Source organism: Panthera leo, chromosome B1 (genome assembly GCF_018350215.1).
Source record: "Panthera leo isolate Ple1 chromosome B1, P.leo_Ple1_pat1.1, whole genome shotgun sequence".
Classification (NCBI taxonomy): Eukaryota; Metazoa; Chordata; class Mammalia; order Carnivora; family Felidae; genus Panthera; species Panthera leo.
In genome coordinates, this window is record NC_056682.1 from 192,579,317 (window position 1) to 192,605,831 (window position 26,515).

At 46.1% G+C, this 26,515-nt stretch overlaps 1 protein-coding gene across 1 annotated transcript in view; it reads left to right on the forward strand.

Moving 5' to 3' along the window:
• Window positions 1-252: 252 nt before the first annotated feature.
• The window catches only part of TAPT1 (transmembrane anterior posterior transformation 1), a 66,091-nt gene continuing 39,828 nt past the window's right edge, over window positions 253-26,515 (forward strand). Inside the window, exons 1-2 of the mRNA XM_042936840.1 lie at window positions 253-466; window positions 11,922-12,052. Coding sequence (XP_042792774.1) covers window positions 265-466; window positions 11,922-12,052 — 333 coding nt within the window. The 5' untranslated portion in view covers window positions 253-264. The remainder of the gene's footprint in view (window positions 467-11,921; window positions 12,053-26,515) is intronic.

A 26,515-nucleotide genomic window follows, 5' to 3' on the forward strand; every position in this document is an offset into this window, starting at 1 on the left:
ACCGCGCGCCACGCCGAGGGCAGGAAGAAGATGGCGGCGGCGGTGGCGGCGGCGACGGCGGCGGCGGCGGCGGCCTCCCACGCGCCGCTGACGCCAATGGCGCGCGCCGGCCGGCGAGCCGCGGATGGCGGCGGCGGCGGTGGCGGCGGCGGCGGCCCGGGCTCCGGCGAGGGGCGGGGCGAGGCCGGGAGGGGGCCGGCCGGAGGCGGAGGCCGGGCCGGAGGCTGGAGGGAAGCGGCGGGGACAGTTTGTTGTGCTCGGAACATGGCGGGCGTCGGCGATGCGGCCGCCCCGGGAGAAGGCGGCGGTGGCGGCGCGGACGGCCCGCAGCGGGACGGCCGCGGCGAGGCGGAGCAGCCCGGAGGCGGCGGCGGCGGCCACGGGCCCCCGCCGGCGCCTCAGCACACGGAGACGCTGGGCTTCTACGAGAGCGACCGGCGGCGGGAGCGGCGCCGCAGCCGCGCAGGTGAGGCGGCCGGGCGGGCGGCGCTAGGCCGCGGCTAGGGCTCCGAGGGCGGCGCGGGGTGGGGGTGGGGGCGTCGTGCGACCCCGGGTCCTTGTCCCGCGGCCGCCGCCGCCTCCGGGGCCGCCCGGGCTGTGGGCGCGCGAGCCGCCGCGGCTGCCGGGGCTCCGCGGCCGCTGACAGCTCGTCGGGCGGGGTCCGCGCGCGGGGCACCGGGGTCTCCGCGGCGCACGCCCGGCCAGGTGTGGCCGAGAGACCGCGCTGCGGCCCGGGAAGTTCCGTCCCGGGGGCCTTGGCCGCTTTTGCAAGGTCTTTCAGAAAGACCCCCGGGGTATCCTCACGCCCAGTTCTCGTTGGAGAGCGTCTCCCACGTCTCAGGGAGCTCAAAACTGAGCAGCTCAAGGCTGATTTCTTCATCCTTTTCCTGCCAAGGTGACTTTTTCGTTGTGTATTTTAAGCGAACTTGAGCCATAGAAACCTGTTAACTTGCCCTCCAAATATGTGTTCCTCAGCCACAGCTAGCAATGTGGTAGTGACCAATGACCGTGAAGTTCAGTACTTTTCCCCAGAACAGAAATATTTAGCTGTCTTGAAAATGTTACCTGTGAACTTTTCCCAAATCGAAACTTAAGCCTCTTAAAAAAAAAAAAAAAAAAAAAAGACTCTATAGGAAAAGATGACTTTGTAAATCCTACTTTGAACGACCAATTTCAAGCATATTGTTATAATATTTTGTAAACTGTAGGATTCTTTTTTTAAATTTTAAATTGCGTTTGTATTCATAGCGTAGTTGTATATTAGGCTTAAAAGAAGAAAATTTTGAGGTATATGTTTCACTGAATACAGTGATCACAACATTTAATTATTTTTGTAATTTTAAGTTTTGAACGGCAACTGAATCGTAACTCCATTGAATTTCTTCCCCCCAAATTGCTTCTCATGGGCAGTAGGGGCTGCATTAGCCATCATTTCCTGCAATTCCTGCAAATAAATGTTCAGTCTTCAGGCTTACGGCATCACTGACTGTATTTGGATATTGAAAATGTAGGAATACTCAAATATCAGAAGGCTGATCAGGTGAGATCCTGTTTGATTTGTTAATTCTCTGAACTAGACGTAGGTTAGGTTTTGAAGAGATCCGTGTCTTTGAAAAATGAAGTACAGACTGTGCCTTGTTCAGTCTTTTTTAATTAACCACTTAAAAATTCTCCACTGTGTTTGGTTTAGTTGTCAGTTAAATACTTGCTTTCAAGAGTATTTGCTTTCTGAATTGGCAGGCTCTAAGTAAGACAAAGTATTAAGTCTCAGTTGTCTGTTTACTGACTTAGACTTGAACCTTAAAGACACTCTGGTGCCAATGGCAGCGAGTGTGGCCAGGTTTCACTACGATGTCTTTGAAATATTTCGGAGTTTCAGGCAAGCCGATATTATGAAAGCCTTTTTTGGTATTGTTTGCATACACGGAAAATGAGGTTGTCGGGAGCCTTTTGGTGAGCACAGATGTATTAGGCTCTTGGAATAACCCCTAGCATCCCTTCCTTAGCCCTTCCCAAGACGGGTCTGAATACCTGGTACCATGAACTTGCAGAGACTTCACACCCGACACACGTATTCTTCATCGGCATGAGTTTCTGAGCATGGCTTACTTAACACGTTGGAAGCTGGACTTTTAACCCATAGTTGCAGAAAGTCTATCTGAGGGACACTTCCAGCTTTAGCTGTGGGGGTAGTCCTCCTTGTCCCCCTAATTCCATCAGTCTTGTTGTGAGGGGAGATAGACAGTGGAAACCCGTGGGGATCAAGACTTCGGTAAGAATCCCAGGAATATTTCAACAGGGGTCACCAGCCAGCGTTGTACCATGTGGACCCCTTATTTTTTCCCCCAGGTGTCTGTCCCTTCTCTGCCAGTCATACAGCTCTTGCCCTGCTGGTGTCCACCCTGTGAGTCGGATGCCACTTTGTTTGGAGCCACTCTCTGGAGATTAGCACACTTACAGCCATTCTTAGACAGCCAGGCTGCGAAGCGGCTTCTGCTTCACCTGGCTTTTCTAGCATCGCCCTTTTCTGCTGCTCTGTAACCTTTCCCTGTGTCTCCTCTAGAACTTAGAGACCTGTTGCCCAGGGGCTGGTCTGGGCCAGAGGGCCTTTGAGCGGCACCACCTGGTGTCATATGGGAAGCGTTTCTCCCTGAATCACATGTCTTCGATGTCTTGCTGCTTGCCCTTAAGGTGTTCCTCATCCTTTGGAAAAAAATTGTTCTTGAGTGTAGTTGACACACAAGGTTGCATTCGTTTCAGGTGGACGGCATAGCGATTCAACATCTCTATAGGTTATGCTGTGCTGGCCGCAAGTATAGCTGCTGTGTGTCACCATATCCTTTTTTGTTTTGTTTTGTGCTTTTGTTTTTGTTTTTGAATTCTGATTCTGCCTCTGATCCTCTCGTCCTCCTCCCCAGTGGAGGGCAATCTTTGTTTTGCCTTTGGAAAGGCACAATCTTAATGTCCTGGTGGCCCAACCATCAGTTAGTCCCAAAATTCTTTTTACTATTTTCCCAAGGAATTTAGAGCTCTTACAATGTTTGTTGACCTGTCCTAACAGCCTAGGATTTCCTGAATGAATACACAGACGAGGTGCTTATCCACACTCTCCCCGTCCAAGTAAAATAATTCCAAACCTAGTGTTTGAGGTTAATATTTTTGCTTTATACCTGTCTTGGTTCACTTATATCTTTAGAAAATATATACGAATATTAGTTTGTGTATGAGCAGCTATTTGTACCACATACAGGTATCTACATCAAGTGTAAGCTTTCTTTTTTTTTTTTTTTCCCTCATTTCAAACTCTTGGAATCACTTGATTTTCTGAATGCCTTCATTGACTTATACGTGGCGTGGCAGTGGGTTGAAACTTTTGTTTGGTCCTAGAACTTCTACCGTAATGTAGTGTGCAAGGGATATGCCACTCACCATACCTGTTCTCTGTCTCTGTCTCAAACGTGCATCGTATGTTCCCCTATTGCCTTATGTGGTCACTGTTCTTAGACTCCGGGTATAGTGTGGAGCTGCAGATTCATCTCTTTTGTCTTTTGTTCCTACTCTTAAAAATACTACCAACTTCTATTGTCCTTTCTGATATAAGCTCAGATAATAAGTACATGTTACCATAGTTTTGTACTCATTCCCCACTTGACTCATCCGTAAAAGTTTTGTTTGTTGTTTTTTTTTTTAAGTTTATTTATTTATTTTGAGAGAGAGGAGAGAGAGAATCCCAAGCAGGCTCCCCATTATCAGCACAGAGCCCGATGTGGGGTTCAATCCCACGAACCGCGAGATCATGACCTGAGCCAAAACCGAGAGTCGGATGCTTCGCCGACAGAGCCACCCAGGTGCCTCTCATCTGTAGAAGTTCTAGGCGGGAGAGTTTCTGTATCAGCCATGTTCCCATTTAGGAATCTAGGTCCAGCAAGTCAACTTTGGACTAAGAATTAGGCAATCTGTTCTTGGCTGGCTCTGGCTGTTGAGTTGCTTTGTAGACTCTGTGCTTGCTTAGACCGTTTGCCTAATTCTTTGGCTCTGTGTCATGACTCCACTACTAAATAGTTTAGTATCTGCAGCACCTAAGTTGGCTCTAGTGCCCGTGGAGACTTAACAGTAGAAGACTTGATGTAAAATAAGCCTCACCTACTGGTGAGGAGGAAACAGTACCTATATAGTGCAGGTGCTGGAATATGCACAGGGATGGGTGTTGTCTGGAAAACAGAAGAGCTTCAAGCAAGGTTATGGTTGAATAGTATCGTGTCTGATTTCAACAGTGCCGTGGGGCCCATGTTTGTCCTTTTGTTCAAATGGTGACTCTCCACTTCTAGAGCTCACACTTGTTATCCATCTGTTTTGCTGTGTTTCTCTTTCTTTTGCCCATTTTAGACCTCTTGCTTTCCCTCCATGAGGGAATGAGCAGAGGCAGGAAGAAAGCCTCAACCCAGAAAGGCCAGCTGAACTCCTTTTCACAGTTCCCGCAGAGGCCTTCGAGTGGGACAAAGGTTTTAACTGTTCATATTTTTTACGCCCTATTATTTGTATAAATTATTACAAATAATTTATTTTTATTAAAATATCTTTTCATGGGATGCCTGAGCGGCTTACTGGGTTAAGTGTCAGACTCTTGATTCCGGCTCAGGTCATGATCTCACAGTTGTGATACTGAGTCCCACACTGGGCTCCCAGCTGAGCGTGGGGCCTGCTTGGGATTCTCTCCCTCCCTCTCGGCCCCTCCCCTCCCCCACTCTCGTGTGTGCACACTCACACGCTCTCTCAAAATAAAGAAACATTAAAAAAATAAATAAATACCTTTTCATTTAACCGGACCTCATCTTCCACGGATGATTAAAGGCGGTTATTCTGATATTGTGCTCTGGGCAATTAATTTCTCATTTACAAAAGGAAGTATTAATAACTGTAAAACTGGGAAGTAACTTGGAGTAACCACAACCCTGAGATAGGTAAGATAAAATTAGCTTCTTCACTCTGGCAAGCTACTCCTCTGCTTTTAAAACTCTCACTTGCTTTACTTAACTAGTACGTGTCAACTAAACAAGCAATGAAAAATTACTCATTTTGGTCTTTGACCAGCTCAGTATCCTCACTTTTTAAACTGTTTAATTTCATCCTAGTTTACCCTCCAAAATGCAGCCCTGGCTGCTTATTTGTGGCCGGGTTTGAGGAATGTTTGCATGAAACAAGTCTTTGGAAAGACAGTAGTATTGACTGTCAGATTAATGACATTTTTAGTCCTTAACCCTGTAACCTTGTGACCTTTTTTCTCTGTGTCCCTATTTTCCATCTATAAATGTATAAATTTATGAGAATTCTACCTATTCTTAACGTTCCTAAATGAGACTATTTATGAGTAGTATGAGGGTCTTAAAAACTTGAATGATACTTTTACTACTATTTGACTTAGGAAGACAGAATTGCTGTTGTATTGATTTCTAGTTGGCCTTGTACAAAGATGTAACTCTGTATTTGTGTAATAAAATTACCTATAATATTTTCACATAACCTTAGTAAAGTTTATTACGGTTTTACATTATTTAAGACTGTGGAGATTTGTATGTTTTGTAGTATTTTCCTAACAGTTAACCAATATTACTTTCCAATTTTTTAGGGGTCAGTGCTATTTTAAGAAAGATATATTTGGACATATTACTTAACATATAAATATATTTATGGTTACTCATTACTTTTAATTAATACTTTTGTATCCTGGGTTCTTATTTCTAAAACAAGCTATCTCAGAAAATAATTAAACATAGTCATCTTTGAGGGATGAGGAGAGCAATTTATACTATACTTTTCCTCAATTTAAGATACTAGATCCGGGTGCCTGGGTGGCTCAGTCAATTAAGCGTCTGGCTTCTGCTCAGGTCATGATCTCACGGTCTGTGAGTTCGAGCCCTGCATTGGGCTCTGTGCTGACAGTTCAGAGCCTGGAGTCTGCTTGGGATTCTGTGGCTCCCTCTCTCTCTGCCCCTCCCCAGCTCGTGCTCTTTCTCTCTCGCTCAAAAATAAACATTAATTTTTTTTTTTTTTTTTTTTTTTTTAAATACTGGATCACAGGGGCGCCTGGGTGTCTCAGTCGGTTAAGCTCAGGTCATGATCTTGAGGTTCGCAGTTCCTGAGTTCAAGCCCCACCTCGACCTCTGTGCTGACAGCTCAAAGCCTGGAGCTTGCTTCACATTCTGTGTCTCCCTCTCTCTCTGCCCCTCCCTGACTCACACTCTGTCTGTCTCTGCCTTTCAAAAGTAAATAAACGTAATAAAAAAAAAATTAAATACTGATCACAGAACATTTCTGTCGTGAAAGATGAATATTGATTAAAAATACTCTGGAGGAACTTATTTGCATTTATGATGGGTATTATTCTCCTTATATGAAATATTCATATATTTCAAGTGGCAAAACTTAGTTTTCCAATGTAGAAGCGGTTGTGTATATTAATTTCTTCCTGGTGAGAACTGGGTAAATGAACTAAAATTGGTTGCCATCTAAAAAGTTAAGTCACTGTTCAGAAAATAAACATTTGGATTATTTTATTTTGGAAAATAATTGGCTCTTAAACTATAAAGACAGATGTTTGGCATAACGAACGAGAGCGACGTTGGCTAAGAAGGAATGAAATGCCACCACAGTATGGAAAAAGTTAAGGTATACTTAGAATTCTTGAGGGGTGGCACCCACAGGTGAAACAAGAGGCTTCTTAAGGAATTAGCCAGGCAGCTCTGCCCACTCGAAAGGGACAAGTAAGCTCAGGCAAATCTGTAGAATGCTAGAGAACAATATTTAAAAGAGCAAGAAGAAAAACAGTGAAACGCAGCTATACTTGGGAACAGAAGACTAGGGAGCATCCTGCTGAGTATGTCTATGGCTACGGAAAGGCGGGAGCAGACTCACAAAACCAGGAGCCTAACTTAATTGCCCAGCTGCAGGCCAGCGTAAGCCTCTTCTCCTTCGGTAGGAATCAAAGGGCTCTTTCTGGCCAGCTGAAGCCAGGTTAGGGTGAGGTTATCTTGTGTGATTGACAGATAGGTGGATGCTAATTGTGCTGTAAGGGAGAGAGCACGTTGGACTTGGAGGTCAGAGATCTAGATTCTATTCCCTATTTGCCTCTTACCCTTTCAGTGACTTCGGACAAGTCTCAACTTCCGCGACCCTCTGTTTCTTCATTTGTAAAACATGAACATTATCTGCTCTCTGTAGCTCTCAGGCTTGTTGTGAGAATTTTATGAAGTACCGTGTGCAAGACCTTTGCAAACTGCCTCTTGGCAGAGCGGGAGGATCCTAATCCCTTAAGCCGAGCCAATTTATGAGCAGTGAGGGAGAAGGTAAGACAAAGCTTCCAGAATATTTCACCCCATGAAGCTTGGTTCCTTTGTTAATATTGCTTTAACGCATCTTTAAAAACCATTCCCTAGGCCATCAGTCATTGTAAGCGGACACTTCCTTTAGATTCAGGACTCACTAGGGGCTAGACAGCGGGAAGATCAGGGTACACGGTGCCTGCTTCCAAACAGCTCGTGAGCTGGTTAGGGAGCCGACCAGTTAACAGTGTAACATCGTAGAGGTGAACCCAGGGTGCTGTATGTGCAGACAGAAAAAGGAGAGAATGGACGGCTCCCAGTTTTCCAGAAAGTACATACGCACTTGAGACAATGATAGGCAGAATAGTCTAGTGCCCCAAAGCCCACGCTGTGGGGATAGACTGCTTGATTTTGAATTCTGGCTTCCTGTGTGATCTTGGAGACCTCCTTACCCTCTCTGTCCCTTGGTTTCTTCATCTGCAAAATGGACGTAACAGTAGACTGTGCTCCATAGTTTTGAGAGCTGTGCACTAAAAACACGTTTTTATCATGTGATTTTTTTTAAGTGCATTGTGGAATTTAAATTAGTGTTTAAAATTCCTGCATTTCTAGAAGTAGAATCCTGACATACCACTGTTTTATATTTAGAATATAGTTAAGACACTTGTGGGTTTATATTATATGACTTGTTTACAAAAAATTAGTTATTAGGTTCTATAGTTCATTGAATATGTCTATTTGCCGCATTGCCCTTTATCCATGAAAACAAGCTTGCAGAAGTAGCATCAGTAAACGCTAGGGAACCCCAAACCAGAACTGAGTAATACCTCTCAGGTCCTTCAGTAAGAAGGAGCTCGAGACCTCGTGTCCTGCTTCGCACTGTCACGTGCTTTCATGCAAACCCTGACTGGGCCCCTTGGCCGTCCTGTGTGGACGACGCAGGTAGCAGATGGTCTAAAACTGCTGCAGGCCTCGGTTTTCTCTTCTGTGAAACTACATCTATGACTTGAGCAGGGTCACAGGACTAACATGTGATAGAGAGGATGCTGGAACCCACTTCTGATCGCCAATCCCTGCTTTTCTCATGGATCTGAACAAAACTCTTATTATGGTAAAACTCGGTCATCTGCAGTCATCAGGGAAGACGCCACTGCAGAGGATAATTTTCTCAGTAAACAGGGTACAGCTGTCTCAATCTTTTAATTTGCTGTTTTAAATGTAAGATTCTGTAATGACCTGTTTCTGTATTTCCTTACCACGGCCGACATGCCGGCAGGCTGCCCAGCTGCCCTCCCTGCCCCTGCTGTGGATGATGTGAGATCCTTGCCAGACCCCAGACCCCAGGGCACATGCTGGCTGTGCCCGCCGCCATGGCACCCCGTCCTTTGGGGTAGAGGTTCTGATACCTGGTGGGTGACCTTTGACAGTCGCTTAGACACGCACACGGCATAGAGGCTCCTTATCTTTGGTTCTGCTGCGTCCAGCGGGGTGCTGGGGCCTGTCACCCTTCCTCTGCTCACCCTCCCAGCCTCAGAAAATTCTTTCCAGTCACGGGCTGTTTTCTTGAGAATCTGGTGTTCTCTGCCTTTGCCACTTCTGTTTCTGATTCTGTTTTTGTCCTCTCTCTGCCACGCTCCTCTCCGTGATTTTGCCCCCTCCTCCTCCGATCCACGCCTGCTGAGCACCTCTGGTGTGTGTCCCATCCGGCACGGGGGATGCAAGGTGAGGGAGGGACCTGGGCAAGAAAGTGCACAGTGTGGCATGGGAAGCGCAGGAAAGGGTGCGAACCCAGGGGGGAGAGGCTGCCTTGTGTTCAGGGACCTGGAGCCGTCCCCACGGAGAGGGCGTCTGTGCCTCTGTGCACTTGCCTGTGGGACACTGGAAGGGAATCTTCGCCAGCCCACCTCCCGTTTTCGAGAAGGGAGAAGCAGCCTAGTAACTAGGGGCCCAGAGATTCAGGGGAGGTGGGTGTGAGGCACAACTGAAAACAGCAGGGGGCCACATCCTAAGGGAGCTGTGTCACCACTCCTGAGGTGTAGGACGCGACCCGCAGGGCCTGGCTGCCAGGGGTTAGGACGCAAGGGAGCCAAGACTGGAGGGAGGGCGCCAGTCAGGAAGCTTGTGCGGGAACTGGAGGGGGAGAGGAGGACCAGAGGAAGGTGACACAGAGAGAGGGGAAAGTTCATAAATGTTCCAGGGGAGGAATCAGTGGGACCTGGAGAGGGGGAGGGCTGGCCCCCAGCTTGTAACGTACGAGTGTGTCACTGGTGGTGCGGGAACTAGAGTCGGGGCTGCAGGGGAGGGCGGGCTGAGCTGAGCGGGGAGATCCTGAGCTCTGTTTGCAGATTAAAGTGGTGGGGGTGGGCGGAGAGTGGTTCCAGGTGCAGTTGACCGGGAGGCAGCTGGGAATCAGATGTGGTGACTTTAGGACTCAGGTGGTGGTTTTAACCTTAGACTGTGCAAGGAGAGTATATATAGGGAATAAAGGAGCGAAGAGAGGGTGATCGAGGGCATGTCAGGGAATACAGCCTTGCATTACTGTTACTGTAGCCGGTGCTTTGTTAGGACACAGGGACTAGAACGCGGAACGGCAGACCTGTACGGGTCAGGAGGAGGACGAGCTGCGAAAGATGCCCAGGTCAGAAGAGTCGGGCGATCATAGAGAGGAGAACCTGTGTGGAGGGTGGCAGGCGGAATGGGGACAGGGATCCTGGGGCAGTGACCTGGGGCTCGCTGGTGTCGGAGGAAAGTCGTGTTAAGTTCAGTCTCTCCTGCCTTCCGAGAGGCCTGCTGCTTCTCAGTGTTCACACAAAAAGATTGATAGTTATGGTATGTTTATTGGTAAGTATCAGCTAATCAAAACATCCTCTGCTCTCTCATTGGAAAACTGAACTGAGTAAGAGTACAAATTTTGTCCTTCACTGGTTTGACTGTTCTTGTGTGCGCTTCAGAAGGCTTTCTTTTTCTCCCCTTCAAACAGCCGATCTTGTTCTGGATGTACCCAGCCTACAACATATTGGAAAGTCCCTAATCAAAAGTTGTGCTCTACATGGATTTGGTGATACTAAGGCCTTCTGATCTGAACACCTGTTAATGCGTGAACAGTACTGTTCACCTCCGGTGTCCGTGGCTCATTGTACGTGTACTGAAAGCGTGAGGCTCGCAGCACATTTGATGACTTGGCCTGCCCTGCGTGGGGCTGGAGTGGGCGGAAGTCTGCTTTTCTCTCCGTCTGTTTCAGTCCCCAGATACCTCTCATGGTATCACCACCTCTCCAGAGAGATGACGAATCTGGAATTTCCAGAAGTGTGTGCACGCATGTGTATACCTTTGTGTGCAATATAACTTCTTTACGTGAATAGGCCATTGACCTGATGCTGAGAACTAGCCATCCGTTCAGTCCTGGAGGAAGCAAGTTGTTTTAGGCTCACTGGGAAGACCCACTGCTTCTGGGTTTTCTCAGGGCCTTGCAGCGCTGTTTTGTGACTGTATACTCTTCCCCATACCTCCAGACTTTCAATCCTAGCCCTCACAAAAGATGCAGTTCCTTAAGTCAGTACTCATAAATGAAGTGCACATTCCCTCTCCGTTGTTTTTTGGAGGCACCAATACTGTGTCTGGTAAAAGGACCACAAGGGCCAGTTCAGAGCAAAGAGGACAATTTGAAATCTTTGTTATCCTGACTTCCGGCAGAGGGCTTGGCCTCCTGGTGAGTAAGAATAGGAAGGTGATGTGAGTTGGGGTACTGAAAAGTCATTGAGGTGATGGGTTGTCAGGGAAGCGGAACATGTTGGAAGGGGTGGGAACCTTAGCTTCTCATCTCAAAGTCTCCAGGCACAGCCAAGGGGAAAGACTCCACCTCCTTTGGCCTTACTTTCACGTGAGACGGGATGACTCTGGGTGAATCTCTTTTGGAGGAACAGAGGGAGCAGGTGGACCAATCAAAGAAAGGGAAGTCGTTCCGATCTGCTTGAGGTTCTACTTTGTATGACTTGCTGTGATTATTATCCTGTTAGTAAGCCTTCACCTAGGGAAACGGCGTTATGTAGATACTTTTGCAGGATCTCCAGGGCTGAAGAAGAAGGAAGAAGGTGCACTGATATCAGTGTAGTTCCCCCGGGGATGGTTTTTGCACTGGATCCATGCCTGTTTAGGTGACTTGACTCCCTTATAGCATATGTAGAGTCATATGTGTGTATGTGTGTGCATACATACATACACACGTATATATATGTATATAGTATTCATTTTATATATACTTGCTCTCGACTCATTTTACCTCCCTTCTGTCCATCATTCCAGGTCCTATATCACCTATAAGACCCAGGACTGGGCTCTTACAGACACTTTTCTAACTATTCTGATTAACAGTAATCATTCCTTATATATGTCTGTGGCGTTTTCCCTTTGTACCACACAGAGTAGCAATTGTCAACAATTTTTACTGATCGTTTGTATGTAGCTGTTCAGTTCTGGGCACAGAATTATAGAGTTTTTTTATTCTCTTTTTGTTTGATATATGTATTATCTGTGACCCCAGCGAGCATATGTTTCTTGATAAATACTGTTCTTTTTATTTTGTGTCATTTTCTTTTCCTGTAGAGCTTTCATTGTTGAGGTTCCTCAGTGCTGAACTAACAAGAGGTTACTTCCTTGAACATAATGAGGCCAAGTATACAGAAAGAAGAGAAAGAGTATACACTTGTATGCGAATACCAAGAGAATTGGAAAAGGTACTATTTTTTTTTCTTTTACTAGACATCATTTTGAAAGTTATGTCAACATGTTAATTATATGAAAATAAACCGTGAATACCTTGAATTGAGTTTTTTAAATATTGGGAATAATGCGATCATAGGTAATTAAATATATTGGGGAGTAGGAATTCCCATGTAGGAAGAGGCTTTAAAACTTATATTTTTAGTGTAAGTAAGATCCAGTGTTTCTTTACTTTGCTACATATTCAACTTAACCATATTTCCACTTGTGTCCCATCCGGATCACTTCTGGGGAATTCATTTCCACCCACTCCTTAGCTCCCATCAGTTTTATTGTAGTAGGAGCAGTATTTTTCCCATTGGGCATGGGAAATTACTTAATTTCAGCCCTTTTAAAGGTTTCGGTTTCTCAGAAAGCCCTCATATCTAAAAACACATATGCCAGTCTCCTCAAAGAAAAAGACGATTCATTTCATCATTGCCACACAAAACCTCACATCCTGGGGTGGGCACAGCCACAACAGCACTGAATGGGTGCACACCGCCTTCCCTTGATTGTGTCTCGAGTCCCTGAAGACCAGTCAGATGTGACAGGAAGGCCGCTCTTTTTCCTCTGTGTTGCTTCAGTTGGTAAGTCTGGGCACTTCCAAGATTTCTTGCTAGAAAGAAAGGATTAAGAAATAATTCAGCTTCAGCTATATTGGAATACAGTTTCATACTTTCATCGTAACGTAGAACTTACCAATGGTCTGATCACTTCCTTAGAATCATATTTTCTGGCGGAGTGGCTTTCAGAAGAGTTTTGTTGGTTAGCTTGACCAGAGTGTTCTATAATGGGGTGCGGTCGACGGTGAGAAGTGAGGACCCCTCTGGCTTGGCTGATGGTCTTTTATTTCTGACAGTCCATCAGTGTGGTAGGGGGAAGGGAGTCAGATGTCGCGTGACAGCTTGAGAAGCGTTGCTTCACCTGGGTTCTTGGTGGCGCGTGGCAGGCTGACGTTTTAGGGAGTTCTGTGTTCGGGCGGGGAGCGGTGGGAGCGAGCGCAGACCGGAGAGAGAGCAGTCGAGACAGTGAGACGGTTGTTGCCTGTGGTCGGGATCCTGATGCCCAGTTATGATAGTGTGGCTGCTTTTCCAGGGAGTCATAGGGCCCGGTGGGTGAGACGGAGGAGGGTGGGGCATGCTGCGCACCACTGCGTCCCCAGGGCAATGGCACCTTGATTTTGCACATTGGAATTTGTTTAAGATTTTGGCCAGGGATGGGGGGTAATGTTTCTTCTGCTTGCCAATAATAATACTAGTAATTATTATTATTAAATGTAAACATATAAATATCCATTATATTTATAATAATTATAATTGTAGGCATTATTATTATGTCTTTGTTTTCTGAGCTCACTTTTTCCTTCCAACGATAAGCCAAGGCAGGGGAGTGTGAGGACACCGCAGAGGCAGTTGGAGAGATGGTCAGCCTGTGCCTGTTTCCTCGTCCAGGACAGTGCCGGCCGTGGTCAAGGTTTATCTACCCGGTCTCTTCGAGGGAAAGTTCTTCTTCCACCTGTCTGAATGGTTGTGAATTCCCATTTTTCTCTGGGGAAAGATTTGCCTGCAATCCGCAGCCAAACTGTAGACACGCCCAGGGGGTCGCTTCAAAGCAAGAAGTGTGTGTCTGACCCCTTTTATTACCCCTCTTGTAGCAGAAACGGTGAGCAGCAGTAACAGCCCTCATGATTATTAGCTCATGAGAGGCAGGTTCAATGCACACGTCCTTCTCTCTCCTTTACCAGCTCTGTTGAAATGCCAAGCAGTTTCTCAGTAGATTTCTCGCAGAAACTTGCAAGCATTTCACGTTTGTTATTGTGACTATTGTCTTCCGGGGCAAATGCCCGCAGGTCTTGGTAGGACTTCAGTATAAACCAGTGTTTTTCACACCATGGTGCATGAAGGGACCACTGACGGGTTGGCTAACCCACGTGGTAGGTTGCAATCAATTAGGACTTGTTTCTAAAGAAAAGATAGAAAAGCATCAGTGTGTGTTGCCTATAGGAGGGTGTTTTCTCATGAAACTTTGGTTTTATTTGTGTGCACGTAGGATGTGTAACATCTGGAAAGTTGAATTAACACTGCTCATGCACGACTGTAGAAATTTTCTAGCCGTTTCCCATCACAGAGACTTTTGCTTGAGGTCTATTTAGGAAAATTTGATTTAGTCTCTTAGAACAACACTTCAGAAGGTTTATTGCCTCAGATGTACAAAAGGATGTGCGTTTTTCGGTTTAGAGAAGTTTCTTCTTAACATCTCAGAGTAAGTGAAATGTAGAGGGAAGCAGAATTCGATTTCAGTTTAATCATCGGCATAAATATCTCTCGTAACAGTGCGAGTTCCCTCTGGTGTCTCAGAGGCCTTTATTTTATAGGTAGGGTTTCACTTCAGGCTTTTATTACAAGAGTTGGGGGGGGGGCTTTCTAGACATTCATGTCAATAAATTCATTGTCTGATATGTGCTACCTAATATGTAATACCTTTCCCTGATATAGAACACTTCTGATAGTTAACACTTTATACATTTTTTTTTCTTGTTTTCTGGTAAATGCTGTGATATTTTCACCAACCTTTTCAGGATGAGAAACTTGATAATTAAAGAGCATTTTGCTTCTACAAGGGTTGCACATGCTATAAAACACTTAATTAATGTTTATACTTTCAAGTCAAGAGAAAGGCCAACTCAATATCTCTTACTGAACCTTTTTACTTAATATAAAAAAAAAAAATCCCAGAATTTTTGTGTAATCTTATCAGTGGATAAACCCGTTACACTTGATATTCAGAAAAGGTGAATCGCTTATATACGTAAAATTGTATTTCTAGTGGTTGGCACTTTTTTCACATTTGAACTTCTCATTCTGATGTAAGGGGATAAAATTTTAGAGTGTTTCGTTGGCTTTGGGGAGTGTTTCTTTTTTTTTCTGCCACAAACTCCTTCCCCCTGTGCCCACACACCCCTTGGGTTCTTGTCCTGGTTTTGTTACCACAGGCACGTCTGTGTGGGGGCTGCGTTTTTCTCTTTCTACAGTGGGGGACACTGAACTACACTTCGTCTGCGTTCTGAACTGAGAGGCAGGATAGTGCAGTGGTCAAGGGCATGAACTCTAAAGCCAGCCTGCCTGGATTTGCATCTTGACTCCACCATTTATTAGCTGTGAGGCCAATTTACTTCTGTCCATTTGCCTCCGTTTTCTCATCTGTATATTAATTGTGTGGTATCCCCTATGTAAGTGTTTTAAACTGGTTTACAGCCCTCACTTCAGCAAGTTGGGGAATGCCCTGCCTTAGGAGAACAAGAGACATTTTGAAAGTTTTCTTGTCTTCAGGTTGCATTCCAATGGATGTTGCCTCATAGTAGGGGTAGCTGTCTACTTGGGGCCCCCTGTACAGTAGGGTATATATAGATACCGGGAGATGTCTGGTGTCCATGGTTTCCCCATGTCCCACTCTGATCTTATATGATACTTTTAATCTTCCTACTGCATTTGCTGCTAAATTTGACTTTTCTGACCCAGCAAAGGCATGATTTTCTGACTCTCTGCCTTCTTGGATTGCTGACCACAGGCAGAAGGAGCCTGTGGGAGAGAACTGTTTCCTTCCCTCTGTCTTTGTAACCAGGCTGTCTTAGAGTAAAGCATGTCTTTTTCATGAGGGATTTAGCTGATGGCCAAAAGAGGTAACACATCCCATCACCCTGACATTTTCTGTCAGGCCCTCTAGAGTCTGGCCTCAGCAGGCACATGACTAGAGTTTATGGTTAGGTCGGACCACACCGCTTTAACCAGAAGCCTTGTGAAATCAGGGCAGCATCACCAGTTTCTTAGAAAATTCCTAGTGGGTAAGTGCTCACTGCTCCATAGCCCCCCTTGACTTGGCCACTTACATCCCACCTCTGGCAGCTGTTTCTGTGTTAATAATAAAGCAGATAGGGGCGCCTGGGTGGCTCGGTCGGTTAGGCGTCCGACTTCGGCTCAGGTCATGATCTCGCTGTCCGTGAGTTCGAGCCCCGCGTCGGGCTCTGTGCTGACAGCTCAGAGCCTGGAGCCTGTTTCAGATTCTGTGTCTCCCTCTCTCTCTGCCCCTCCCCTGTTCATGCTCTGTCTCTCTCTGTCTCAAAAATAAATAAACGTTAAAAAAAAATTAAAATAATAAAGCAGATAGTGGTTATCAAATAAGAATTGGGCGCCAGGTACTGTCCTAGGCACTTTAAGTGAATTAGCATTAAATCTCCCCCACAGCCACATTTGATACATGTTCTCATAAAGTCCCATTTTCTTCGTGTGCCCTGACATGACGATCTTGCTGGTGTCTGTGCTGCACTTGGACCCCCTGGGAACAATTTATCCTGTAGCACATACAAAATTAGCCCTGGGACAAGGATTCATCTGTGTGAATCCCAAACTGCAGGAATAAGGAAATGCTCACGAAAGTATTCTTTAAGATTCCTTAATAGTATTTAAATGCTAATTTAAAGAGATACAGGTCACTTGTTCACTGATTTATCGGTTTTCTCAGTGTGTTTTGAGTGCTGTGTTCAGGCACACGGACGGCAGAAGCACAGCCCTCCACCCCAGACCTGTGAAGGTAATGGCAAGGTGATGAGAAAAGGAGGTGGATTTCGCACCTGCGTTTTAGGGCTGGGGGGTATGGGTGGGTATGTAGGAAGATCCAGAGGTGGGAAGTCATTAGGGACAGGAGGGACAGTGGGAGGGTAGGCCGGACCCGGGAAACTGTGAGTGGTCAGACTCAGCAGTGGAAGCTAGCTTTGGGAGGGTTTCCCAGGAATACTTTTACCTATATGTGTGGTAGACCACCTAACAGAGGCTTGGACACATTTTAAAAAAACTTTTGAGGAGTCTGGAGGAAAGAGATCTCAATGGCTCCAGCCGACTAATGAAGCCAGCCCGGGTCCTTTCTCTGTCTCCATTCTGCCATCGTTGGCAAATTGGCTTCTGGTCCTCATGCTTGTTGCCTTTTAATAGAAAGATGGCAGCCGCAGCCTCAGGCGTTGCCTCTGTATTACCCTCCGAAAGGAGAGGGGGGCGACAGTCTTCCAAGGAAGGGAGAGGCGGATGGAGAATGGCGGTTGGGGTGGCCACCGGCCAGAGCTCTGCGGCTGAAAACCGGAGAGCGGTGTTCAACGTGGATTGGCAATGAGAGAAGCGAAAGGAGCCCAAGATCCACGTACATCATCTTACTTCAGAGCCAAATAGATTGATTTATTTGTGTTCCCTCTTAAGGAGTGTAGTCCTTGTGTTGAATACACCTCAGGTGTAGGTTGTGATGATTACAAAGTCTTTTACCAAAATTACTTCCTCCTGTGGCTACGTATGTTTATGCGACTTTGCCTGTCATGAAAAGTAGAACTAAAATAAAAGTGTATTTTTGACCATTCTATGCTTTTTGGCAGTCCTTTATTTCATTGTTACCATCCTTTGTACGTTACAGTTATTTAATAACATTTTTTAAAAAAAAATTGAACTCAACTGCTTGGTCTTGAATGGAACTACTTAGTTGTCTTAAGAATCTAGTAAATTCTTCTAGGCTTTAAATTTGTCAGCTGTGGGTACAGAATATTGTTGTTTTTCCACATAGGCTATTGCTGTGATTGAAAGTGAGAAAGAGTAGTGTCACACGGGATAATTTGGGGTCAGAATTCAGTAATGTTAACTTTTCTTCTCAGATCTGCAGGTGACAGCCGAGTGGCCTGATCAAGGTGTTGAACCTCCTTTGACTTTGACTTTCTTTGTCAAAGATCAGGGGGTTGGACTAGGGCGTCCCGAGAGTCCGTGACTCTGAATGGGTTTGCATATGAGGAACAGAGGAAACAGGAGCAAATGGAAAGATTCGCAGAAAAGGAAATTTTACTAATCTAATGGAGGAACTTAGTTCTGCTTTTTGGAGGGTCCAGGGGTGTAACATTTAGAAAAAATAATTTAACACGTTGTTTTCAAAACTACGAACTTACTCAAAATATCACATAAAACCTTTTCGTTGTTTCTCAGTGTGAGTGTTCAGAAACATTAAGAAAATGTCACAGCCATTTGTGTCACCTTTATGTCAACAGAACAGTCCTGGGGTTTCATGGTGAAACGAATAGAGAGTACTTACCCAGACCCATGTTTATGGCAGCGATTTCTTGGACGTCCTGCTCAGTTTCTAATTTCATGGAAGTGTGTTTGGGGAATCACCCCGCTAAGTTCTTCTCGTGATGCAGCTCTCGTTTGTGACACGACCTGACTCAGACGCCCCACCACGAGACTGCTAAGAAGCAGGAAAGCCGCGGGATCCACAGTTGTCAGAATCCAGCACCTCAGCAGCCTAGGCTGGTGCCCCTCTGGTTCAGTCTGAGGCTTGTTGCCCCTGATTGGGGTGGTGATGACGGCAGTCCCTCACTCCTTCTGCAACGGTCTTACCTTTTTTGACTCTCTTTGAGGACCGCCAGCAGCCCCTCCAGAAGTGGGGCTCGGAGGCGGGGGAGCACCAGGCATCCAGGGCCTCTCAGGCCCTGCTACCTATTGGGCATAGGGGACGCATCCGAGAGTTCTAGATAACCAGCCAAAGACTTCACGCTTCTGCCCTGTTCACTGATGTAGTTAAAAGACAACTTGTGAAGTTGGCACCGCGGGGCTCTGTTGATCTTTTCGAATCAGTAACTTATTTCTGGAAACAATTTGAAATCTCTCCCTTCCTGTCTCTTTCCTTTGGGTTTTATCACGCCTTGTGATCTCTCATTGAGACTGTTATTCTCCTTACCTGTCCCCTCGGCTTCTCTCAGCCTGCGGCAACGCTGCCGATCCCTCCCTAAGAAAGTAGATTGGAGCCAGGACGTGGTACGGTGTTACCACCAGCCGGCAGCAGCTGCTAAGACCTTTCCTTACCATGACTCTCCCTTGTGCGTTGCAGCCTTGTTTGTTTTTGCAGATGCCAAGTCATGGTCCCCGCCTCAAGGGCTGTTGCGAGGAGTAAACAAGTTAATGTGGGTCGAGGGCTTAGAATGTAACAATATTCAACGTGACTTAAAGAGAGGCAAGAAAATCCAAGACCTTTTCCACGTAGAGAGTCTTTTTACAAATGAAAACCTTCAGTTCATTTACCTCTTAAGAAATGTATTCCTCGTGTTAAAATATATGTCAGGTGTAGATTCTGATTATTATGAAGGCTTTCATCAAAATTACTTTGTCCATGGTTACATATGTATATGTAATGCTGCTTCACATGAAGGTCCCAGGTTCATGGTGGTAATCCCATTGTCGGCCTTCCCCTGGGGTGCAGACTTCCCGGGGGGTGTGAATTTTTTAATTCAGGTGAATAAAAGTTATTATAGGGATGACCTTGGAGCAGTAATTGCTTTCAAAGTCAGTCATTTGTAAACTTTTTCAATTGACAACTCATTCTCATAAGAATGATAATCCACTCTTCTCATAATGGATCCCTGCATGTGGGTTCGTTGAGAACTTCTGGAATGTAGGATAAAGGTATGTGTTCCTTAGTGATTACTGGAGATGAGTTCTGTCCCTCTTGTAGAGTGATTACATCCTGGCCATGCAGGCTCCTACTCCCACTGCACCCGGGCGTGCCCTTCTCTTTCTCCAAAATTCTGTTCCTTCCTGCCGTGCCTGCCAAAATCTAGTGCCCATCGTGTCTCCCCTGTGGGAGATCCTTGCTGACTCTGTTCCTCCCTCCCCTGGGTGTACATTCCCCGGCGCCACTCCCACACGTGCCCACCCTGCACAGACCTAATCTCTTTGCAGTGTTCCCAGAGCACATCATTCACCAGCACTTACTACCTGGCCTGCGTCCGGCTCACTCGATTGTGAATTCCCTGAGGAACGTGTCCTTCCTAATGACCTTCTATCCCCAGTGTAGAATTGAGCCAGATACGGTCTCCGCTCTTACAGGAGGAGACCCAGAGCTCTATAAATTGTGAGACCAGGGAAGAAAAGGGAAACACCGCTTCCCATTTTCCTCCTTTCCAGCTAACACTCCAGGCCAGCCACCCTCCACCTGCGGGTGCCGAGCGGTGGTTGTGGTGGAGGAGATGGTGTTCCGAATTGCCACAGGGTGGTTTGTGTCATTCAGAGAGGCGTATTCCAGAATGTGCTATTTTAGTTTTAGCCATAGAAGTTTATTTACTTTGCAATTTAAAAAGGAAGGCAGGAGATTTTTGTCAAAAGGGGACAGATTCTAAAAAGGTTAAGAAACCGTGCTGCATTCTCCATGGAGATTGGCACTTCTATTTACTTCTTTTGAGGTGAGTATTTTTCAAACGACGAAGGGCAATAGTAGTAGGTTGAAATAATCAAGCAGATTATTTCAAAATCTATTTCCATGTAAATTTTAATAAGTGTCTACTTTGAGAATGAATTTTAAGAGACATTTTCAAATTGGGGCACCTGGGTGGCTCAGTCGGTTCAGTGTCTGACTCTTGGTTTCAGCTCAGGTCATGATCTCACGGTTTGTGAGTGCTAGCCCCACGTTGGGCTCCGTGCTGACAGCACGGAGCCTGCTTGGGATTCTCTCCTTCTCTCTCTCTGTCCTTCCCCTGCTTGCTCTGTCTGTCTCTCTCAAATAAGTAAGCTTTTAAAAAAAAAGATCTTTTCAAAGTGAATATCTGCAATTTGTCTCAGTGCTTTTCATTCATTTTTGTACAAAGAGCTTCCCAGCTTACCCCGAAACTCTCTGCCAAACTACCTGTAGCCACTTTGAACTGTCTTCACTGCCCCTGTGTCTGTCCATGAAGGGAACTGAGTTCCAACCAGCCTATCCCTGTAGGTACCTGTGTTTCAGAGAGTGCATTACCATCCTTCAGCGGGTTGGGAATTCAGGGAGACCAGTACTGCGTTATAAAAGGGAAGTAGAAGATATCAACCTGTATCTTATGGAATAAAAGTGAATCTTACTTTGGCAAAACTTTTCTTTTGGGTTTTTGCGTTATATGAATATGTGTGTAGTGAATCATAACAGTGTTTCTATTGGTGGATCCTGGTCAGAGTTTGATTGCTCTTCTTTGGGCAATTTGCTCCTTTACAAGACTTGACTTTTTTTTTTTCTTTTTTTTTATAATGTTTATTTATTTTTGAGACGGAGAGAGACAGAGCATGAATGGGAGAGGGCCAGAGAGGGAGGGAGACACAGAATCGGAAGCAGGCTCCAGGCTCTGAGTTGTCAGCACAGAGCCCGACGCGGGGCTCAAACCCACGGACCGTGAGATCATGACCTGAGCCGTAGTCGGACGCCCAACCGACTGAGCCACCCAGGCGCCCCAAGACTTGACTTTTTTTTTAAGACCGACCTTAAAATAGTGGTCATATATTTGGTTCAGCTATCACAGTCTCTGCCACATGAGAGCTGTTCAATATTTGTTTGATTAAGAGGAAAGGAGGAATAACTCAAAGAATGTCAGCCCTGAGAATGTTTCACACAAGACCGTGTATAGCGTTTTGTCTTCTTTCCCTGGGCAAATGCACAGAATGGAAAAGCAAAAGCCAAAAAAAAAAAAAAACAAAAACAAAAAAATTCCAGTGTCTGATTTCTTCTCGGAATATTTTCATCATGCTTTGTTTGGTTCTTTGCCGTATTTTCATTTTCTGCTCTTTGTTATTTATGTAGTGGTCAGCGTGAATAGGTGATGTATTCATTCTAAGGGCTGGCCTGTAAAGGTGAGATGGGTATGAAATGAGATCCAAATCCACAAGAAGGTAAAGCGTGCTGAGCCTGGGATGGCGGTGCTGCAGCGGGTGAGGACGATGGAGAAATGGGTGAGCCCAGCGAGGGTCCAGTGCACAAGGCATGACTGCTAGCTGATGGGACAGATTTGCACCCGGGCTGTAAAAAGAGGCACAGTCAGAAAGCCTTGTGCTGTTTAATTTCAGTTAGAACCTAGTGGGGTTTTTTTTGTTTTGTTTTGTTTTGTTTTGTTTTGTTTTGTTTTGAGTCTGCAAGTGGCATTTAAAGGAGGGCAGGAGGCTTTTGTGTTTCTCAAAAGGGAAACAGAGCGTGGTATATGACACCGATTCCATTACAGTCATACCTTGGATATTTCGGAGGGATTTTCGTTAGGCGTTGCTTCAGACTGCTTGATCACTCTGGATCCAAAGAGAAAGGAAATCGTAAGGGCCTATTTTACCAAGATGCCATGCAAAGTAACTGAAGGTGTGAAAGTACACATCATTCCCTTCCTAATATATACCACACCCACAGCTTTTAATTCTTAGTAACGTGTTTTCAAAGTTAGCTATAAATCTCAATATGTGAAATTTATTTGCCTTTTATAAGTTCGATTCATTAAATGTCTTATTTGCATTTTTTAATGACACTAGGTAAATTAGCAGAAGAAAAGTTAGCACAGAGAAAACCGTGTTAATCCGTAGGTCTAGTAAAAACAGGGCGGAAGTTCTTTTGGCTCTGCTCAAACTGCTTCGAACCGAGCGTGTAGGGCCTTGGGTCAGGACGACTCGGGCTTGAACGCCAGTTCCTTTACTCTGACCCGCAGCCGTGGGTGAGCATTCAGCTTCCAGAACTGGGGTTTCCTCAAGTGTCCAGTAGGGATGGTAATAACTACCTCAAAGAGCTGTCAGGAGGATGAAGTAGCAGGCTCTTACCACTGTGGCTGGCCGGTGTGAGCACGGGTGACGTTGCTGTCCAGCCCCCCCAAACTCCGGAGTGGCCGCGCGAATTAGCTGAGAAATACCCACGCGGTGAGTGTCCCGCGGGGCTCCAGGCTCACGCTGCGCCTCGCATGCTGGCTTTACCTCCTTCGAGGATGAATGGTTTTAGGATCACATCCTGTTTATTAGGAAGTTTTCTCGTAAGGAATTTAAAAGAACCTTTGCTCTCTGAGAAAGTGCAACCTCCAAACAGCAGGGACAGTAGTTGAGTCCCCTCTCCCACATTTCCAAACCCTGAAAGGCATTTGTGTTGCTTTTCTCGTGCATTGTGTGTTCTCACCATATGAGTGCTTTCTCCCCACCCAGCTGAAATTTCCTTAGACCGCAGCCACTTGCCCTCCTTCCATTTTTCTGTTGCAGTCTGTTTATGTCGGCAGCTCTGGACAGTCCACGGTTAGCATACTGTGTGAGATTATTGCTTGCCCGCTTGGTTTGCTGGGCTGGTTTAAAATGCAAAGAGAGGGGCACCTGGGTGGCTCAGCCGGTTAAAGGTCCGACTTCAGCTCAGGTCACGATCTCGCAGTTCCTGGGTTCAAGCCCCACGTCAGGCTCTGTGCTGACAGCTCAGAGCCTGGACCCTGCTTCACATTCTGTGTTCCCTCTCTGTCTGCCCCTCTTCTGCTCGTGCTCTCTCTCTCAAAAATAAATAAACATTAAAATATATAAACAAACAAAACAAAATAAAGTCCAAAGAGAAAGGCCAGTAGACATCTGTTACTCTTGTTCACCGTGAACGATTATGAATACTAATTCCTCTAAGCCAGAGATAGGTGGCTGCACTTTTTTTATTTTTTAATTTTTTTTTATTAGTTTTCTTTATTTTTGAGACGCTGAGGGAGAGAGACAGAGCGCATGTGGGGGAGGGGCAGAGAGAGAGGGAGACACAGAATCCGAAGCAGGCTCCAGGCCCTGAGCTGGCAGCACAGAGCCCGAGGCGGGGCCCGAACTCACAAACTGTGAGATCAAGACCTGAGCTGAAGTCGGTCACTCAACCGACTGAGCCACCCAGGCGCCCCTAGGTGACTGCACTTTTATTCTTCAAGAGAAAGTTACAGTCTTCATAATTTCTTTCCTCCTCTGTGCCCTTGCTCTGCTTTCTCCCTCTGGAAACTTCTTTCCCCTCCCCTCCCCGCCCTGACTCCTGCCCAGTGTATCCTCTCCGTGTGGCAGTAGCCCTCATCTTCTCACACATCTTTAAGGGTCTCCCCTGGAGTGTTTCCTACATCTCCCCAAGTTGGTTCCGCCATTCTCTCTCCAGGGCTCCCCTGTTCCTAGTAAACTTGGTTCTGTTGTAGCAGCAGTCTCTGTGGGTGTCTGCGTGCTAAAATTGAATAAGTGTAGTGAGGGCAGAAATTGTATCCTGGTGTCACGCCTGGCGGGCTGAGCTCATTAGGTGGCCCATATTCACAGCTTAGGGGGTGTTGGATGAATGAGTAACGTGCTCCTCCCCAGTGTAAGGTCACGAGAAAGACGACCACTTAGTCTCCTGCCCAGTGTGCCGTCTCCTGAGTTGGCATGCACACCGAAATTACCTTCTGGGATATGCAGGCTTCTAGTAGTTTCTGCCTTTGGAGGGCAACCAACAACGGTCCACCAGGAAACAGAGGAAGGCTTCTTGGCGACGAGAGAGCAGTAAATAAGGGCCACGAGCTTTACGTGGACCATGCTCAGTCTCTTACAACACTCCTTTGCACGCGAAACAAGGAAGCAGATGCAGGTCTGTGCTGGCAGACAGGACACCTGACTGACCAGCTGCCACGGAGGGAACCCTGGAACGTGGTTCGCAGCACATGACTCGGTCCTCCCCTTGGTGTTCGTAGTGAGCCTACGTTGTTTTAAAAAAAAACAGAACAGCTGTTAGGGTGTCTGTATTCTGATGAAGAAACCTTGTCCGTATATGTATATATTCTTTTGAGACATTTTGCAAAACATTAATGTGTCCTTTCTTCTTTTAAAGGTTTGCTAGGGCTTCTTTACGAGAGCACCACAGACCGGGGTGGGGCGGGGGGGGGGGGGGGGAGCTTAAACAACAGGAATTTTATTTCCCCACAATTCTAGAGGCTAGAAGTCGAGATCAGGGTGTGTGTCCGCAGGGTGCATTTCTTCTGAGGCCTCTGTCCTTGGCTTACAAGATGATGTCTTCTCCCTGTATATTTGTATCATCTTTCCTCTGTCTGTGTCTGTGTCCACATTTCCGCATCTAATAAGGACACCAGTCATACTGGATCAGGACTCACTGTAATGACTTTATGTTAACTGAATTACCTCTTTAAATATAAAGAACCTGCCTCCAAACATGGTCACCCTCTGAGGTCCTGGGCGTTAGGGGTTCAACATAGGCATTTGGGGAGGACACAGTTCTGCCCATAACATTGTGAATTTTAAACTACTTAATGTATTTACATAGGATAGTTCATTACCTCAGGTTTCATGGAGTGTTAACGTGTGAGGACATTGGGATCTCACCGTGCTTGTGTGTCAGACCCAGAAAGTCACCGCTCCTACAAGAGCAGAGTTTGGTCTCCTAGGTGTGGCTACTTCTCCAAGCCATCAAAAAACTCCACCTTCCTACAAAATATGTCATGCATTTAACAGGACAAATGCATAACATTACTAAAAAATAGGAAGGATGTGGCAAGAGAACAAGAAAGAGGAAGAGGTGCAAAGGTTAGCAGCTACTCCTCCAGTTAAGAATAATGCCTTCTAGGGCGCCTGGGTGGTTCAGTCAGTTGTGTCCGACTTCGGCTCAGGTCGTGATCTTGTGGTTCGTGAATTCGAGCCCTGTGTCGGGCTCCGTGCTGACAGCTCGGAGCCTGGAGTCTGCTTCGGGTTCTGTGTCTCCCTCTCTCTCTCTGCCCCTCCCCCCACTCGTGCTCTATCTCTGTCTCTCAAAATAAATAAATGTTAAAAAAAAAAAAAAAAAAAGAATAGTGCCTTCTGGGACACGTGGTGGCTCAGTCAGTTAAGCATCTGACTCTTGATCTAGGCTCAGGGCATGATCTTACAGTTCATGGGATCGAGCCCCACGTGGGGCTCTATGCTGGCATCGAGGTGCCTGCTTGGGATTTTGTCTCCCCACCTCTGTGCCCCTCCCCCTCTTGTGCTGTTAGTCCCTCTCTCTCAAAATAAATTAAAAAAACTTAAAAATATAATGCCTTCTAAGTACAACAAGTTTGAGTGCATGTGAAATTGTGTTAGAATTAGTAATCCCTTTACACATTTGTGACGTAAGGACAGTATTTTAGGGGCACCTGGGTGGCTCAGTTGGTGAAGTGTCCTACTTCGGCTCAGGTCATAATCTCACAGTCCGTGAGTTTGAGCTGTCAGCATGGAGCCCACCTCGGATCCTGTGTCCCCACCCTCTCTCTGCCCTGCTCCCACTTGCACTCAATCTCCCTCAAAAATAAACATAAAAAAAAAAAAAAAAGACAGTGTTTGAGCCCAGTATATGTCCTAGTCTTTCCCTATCCACGAAGCACTCTGATAAACAGGAGACAGCAAAATCAGAAAGAGTAAAGTTAAAGACTTTATCTGAAAGCTTTTCAACAGTATCTTTAAAGTGTGAGGAGGTGCACATCAGGTGTTTCATAGTCATGGTCGGAGCAGATTGTCTTTTGAGTAATTGACTTCTCCAGGTGGTACACCAAAGGTTCTGTGGGGAGAACTACAAACCTGCACTTTGAAAAGGGATTCATCATTAAATGTGGCACATGTACAATGATTAACTTGTTATTCGCGTAGCTGAGTTATGAGTACCGAATC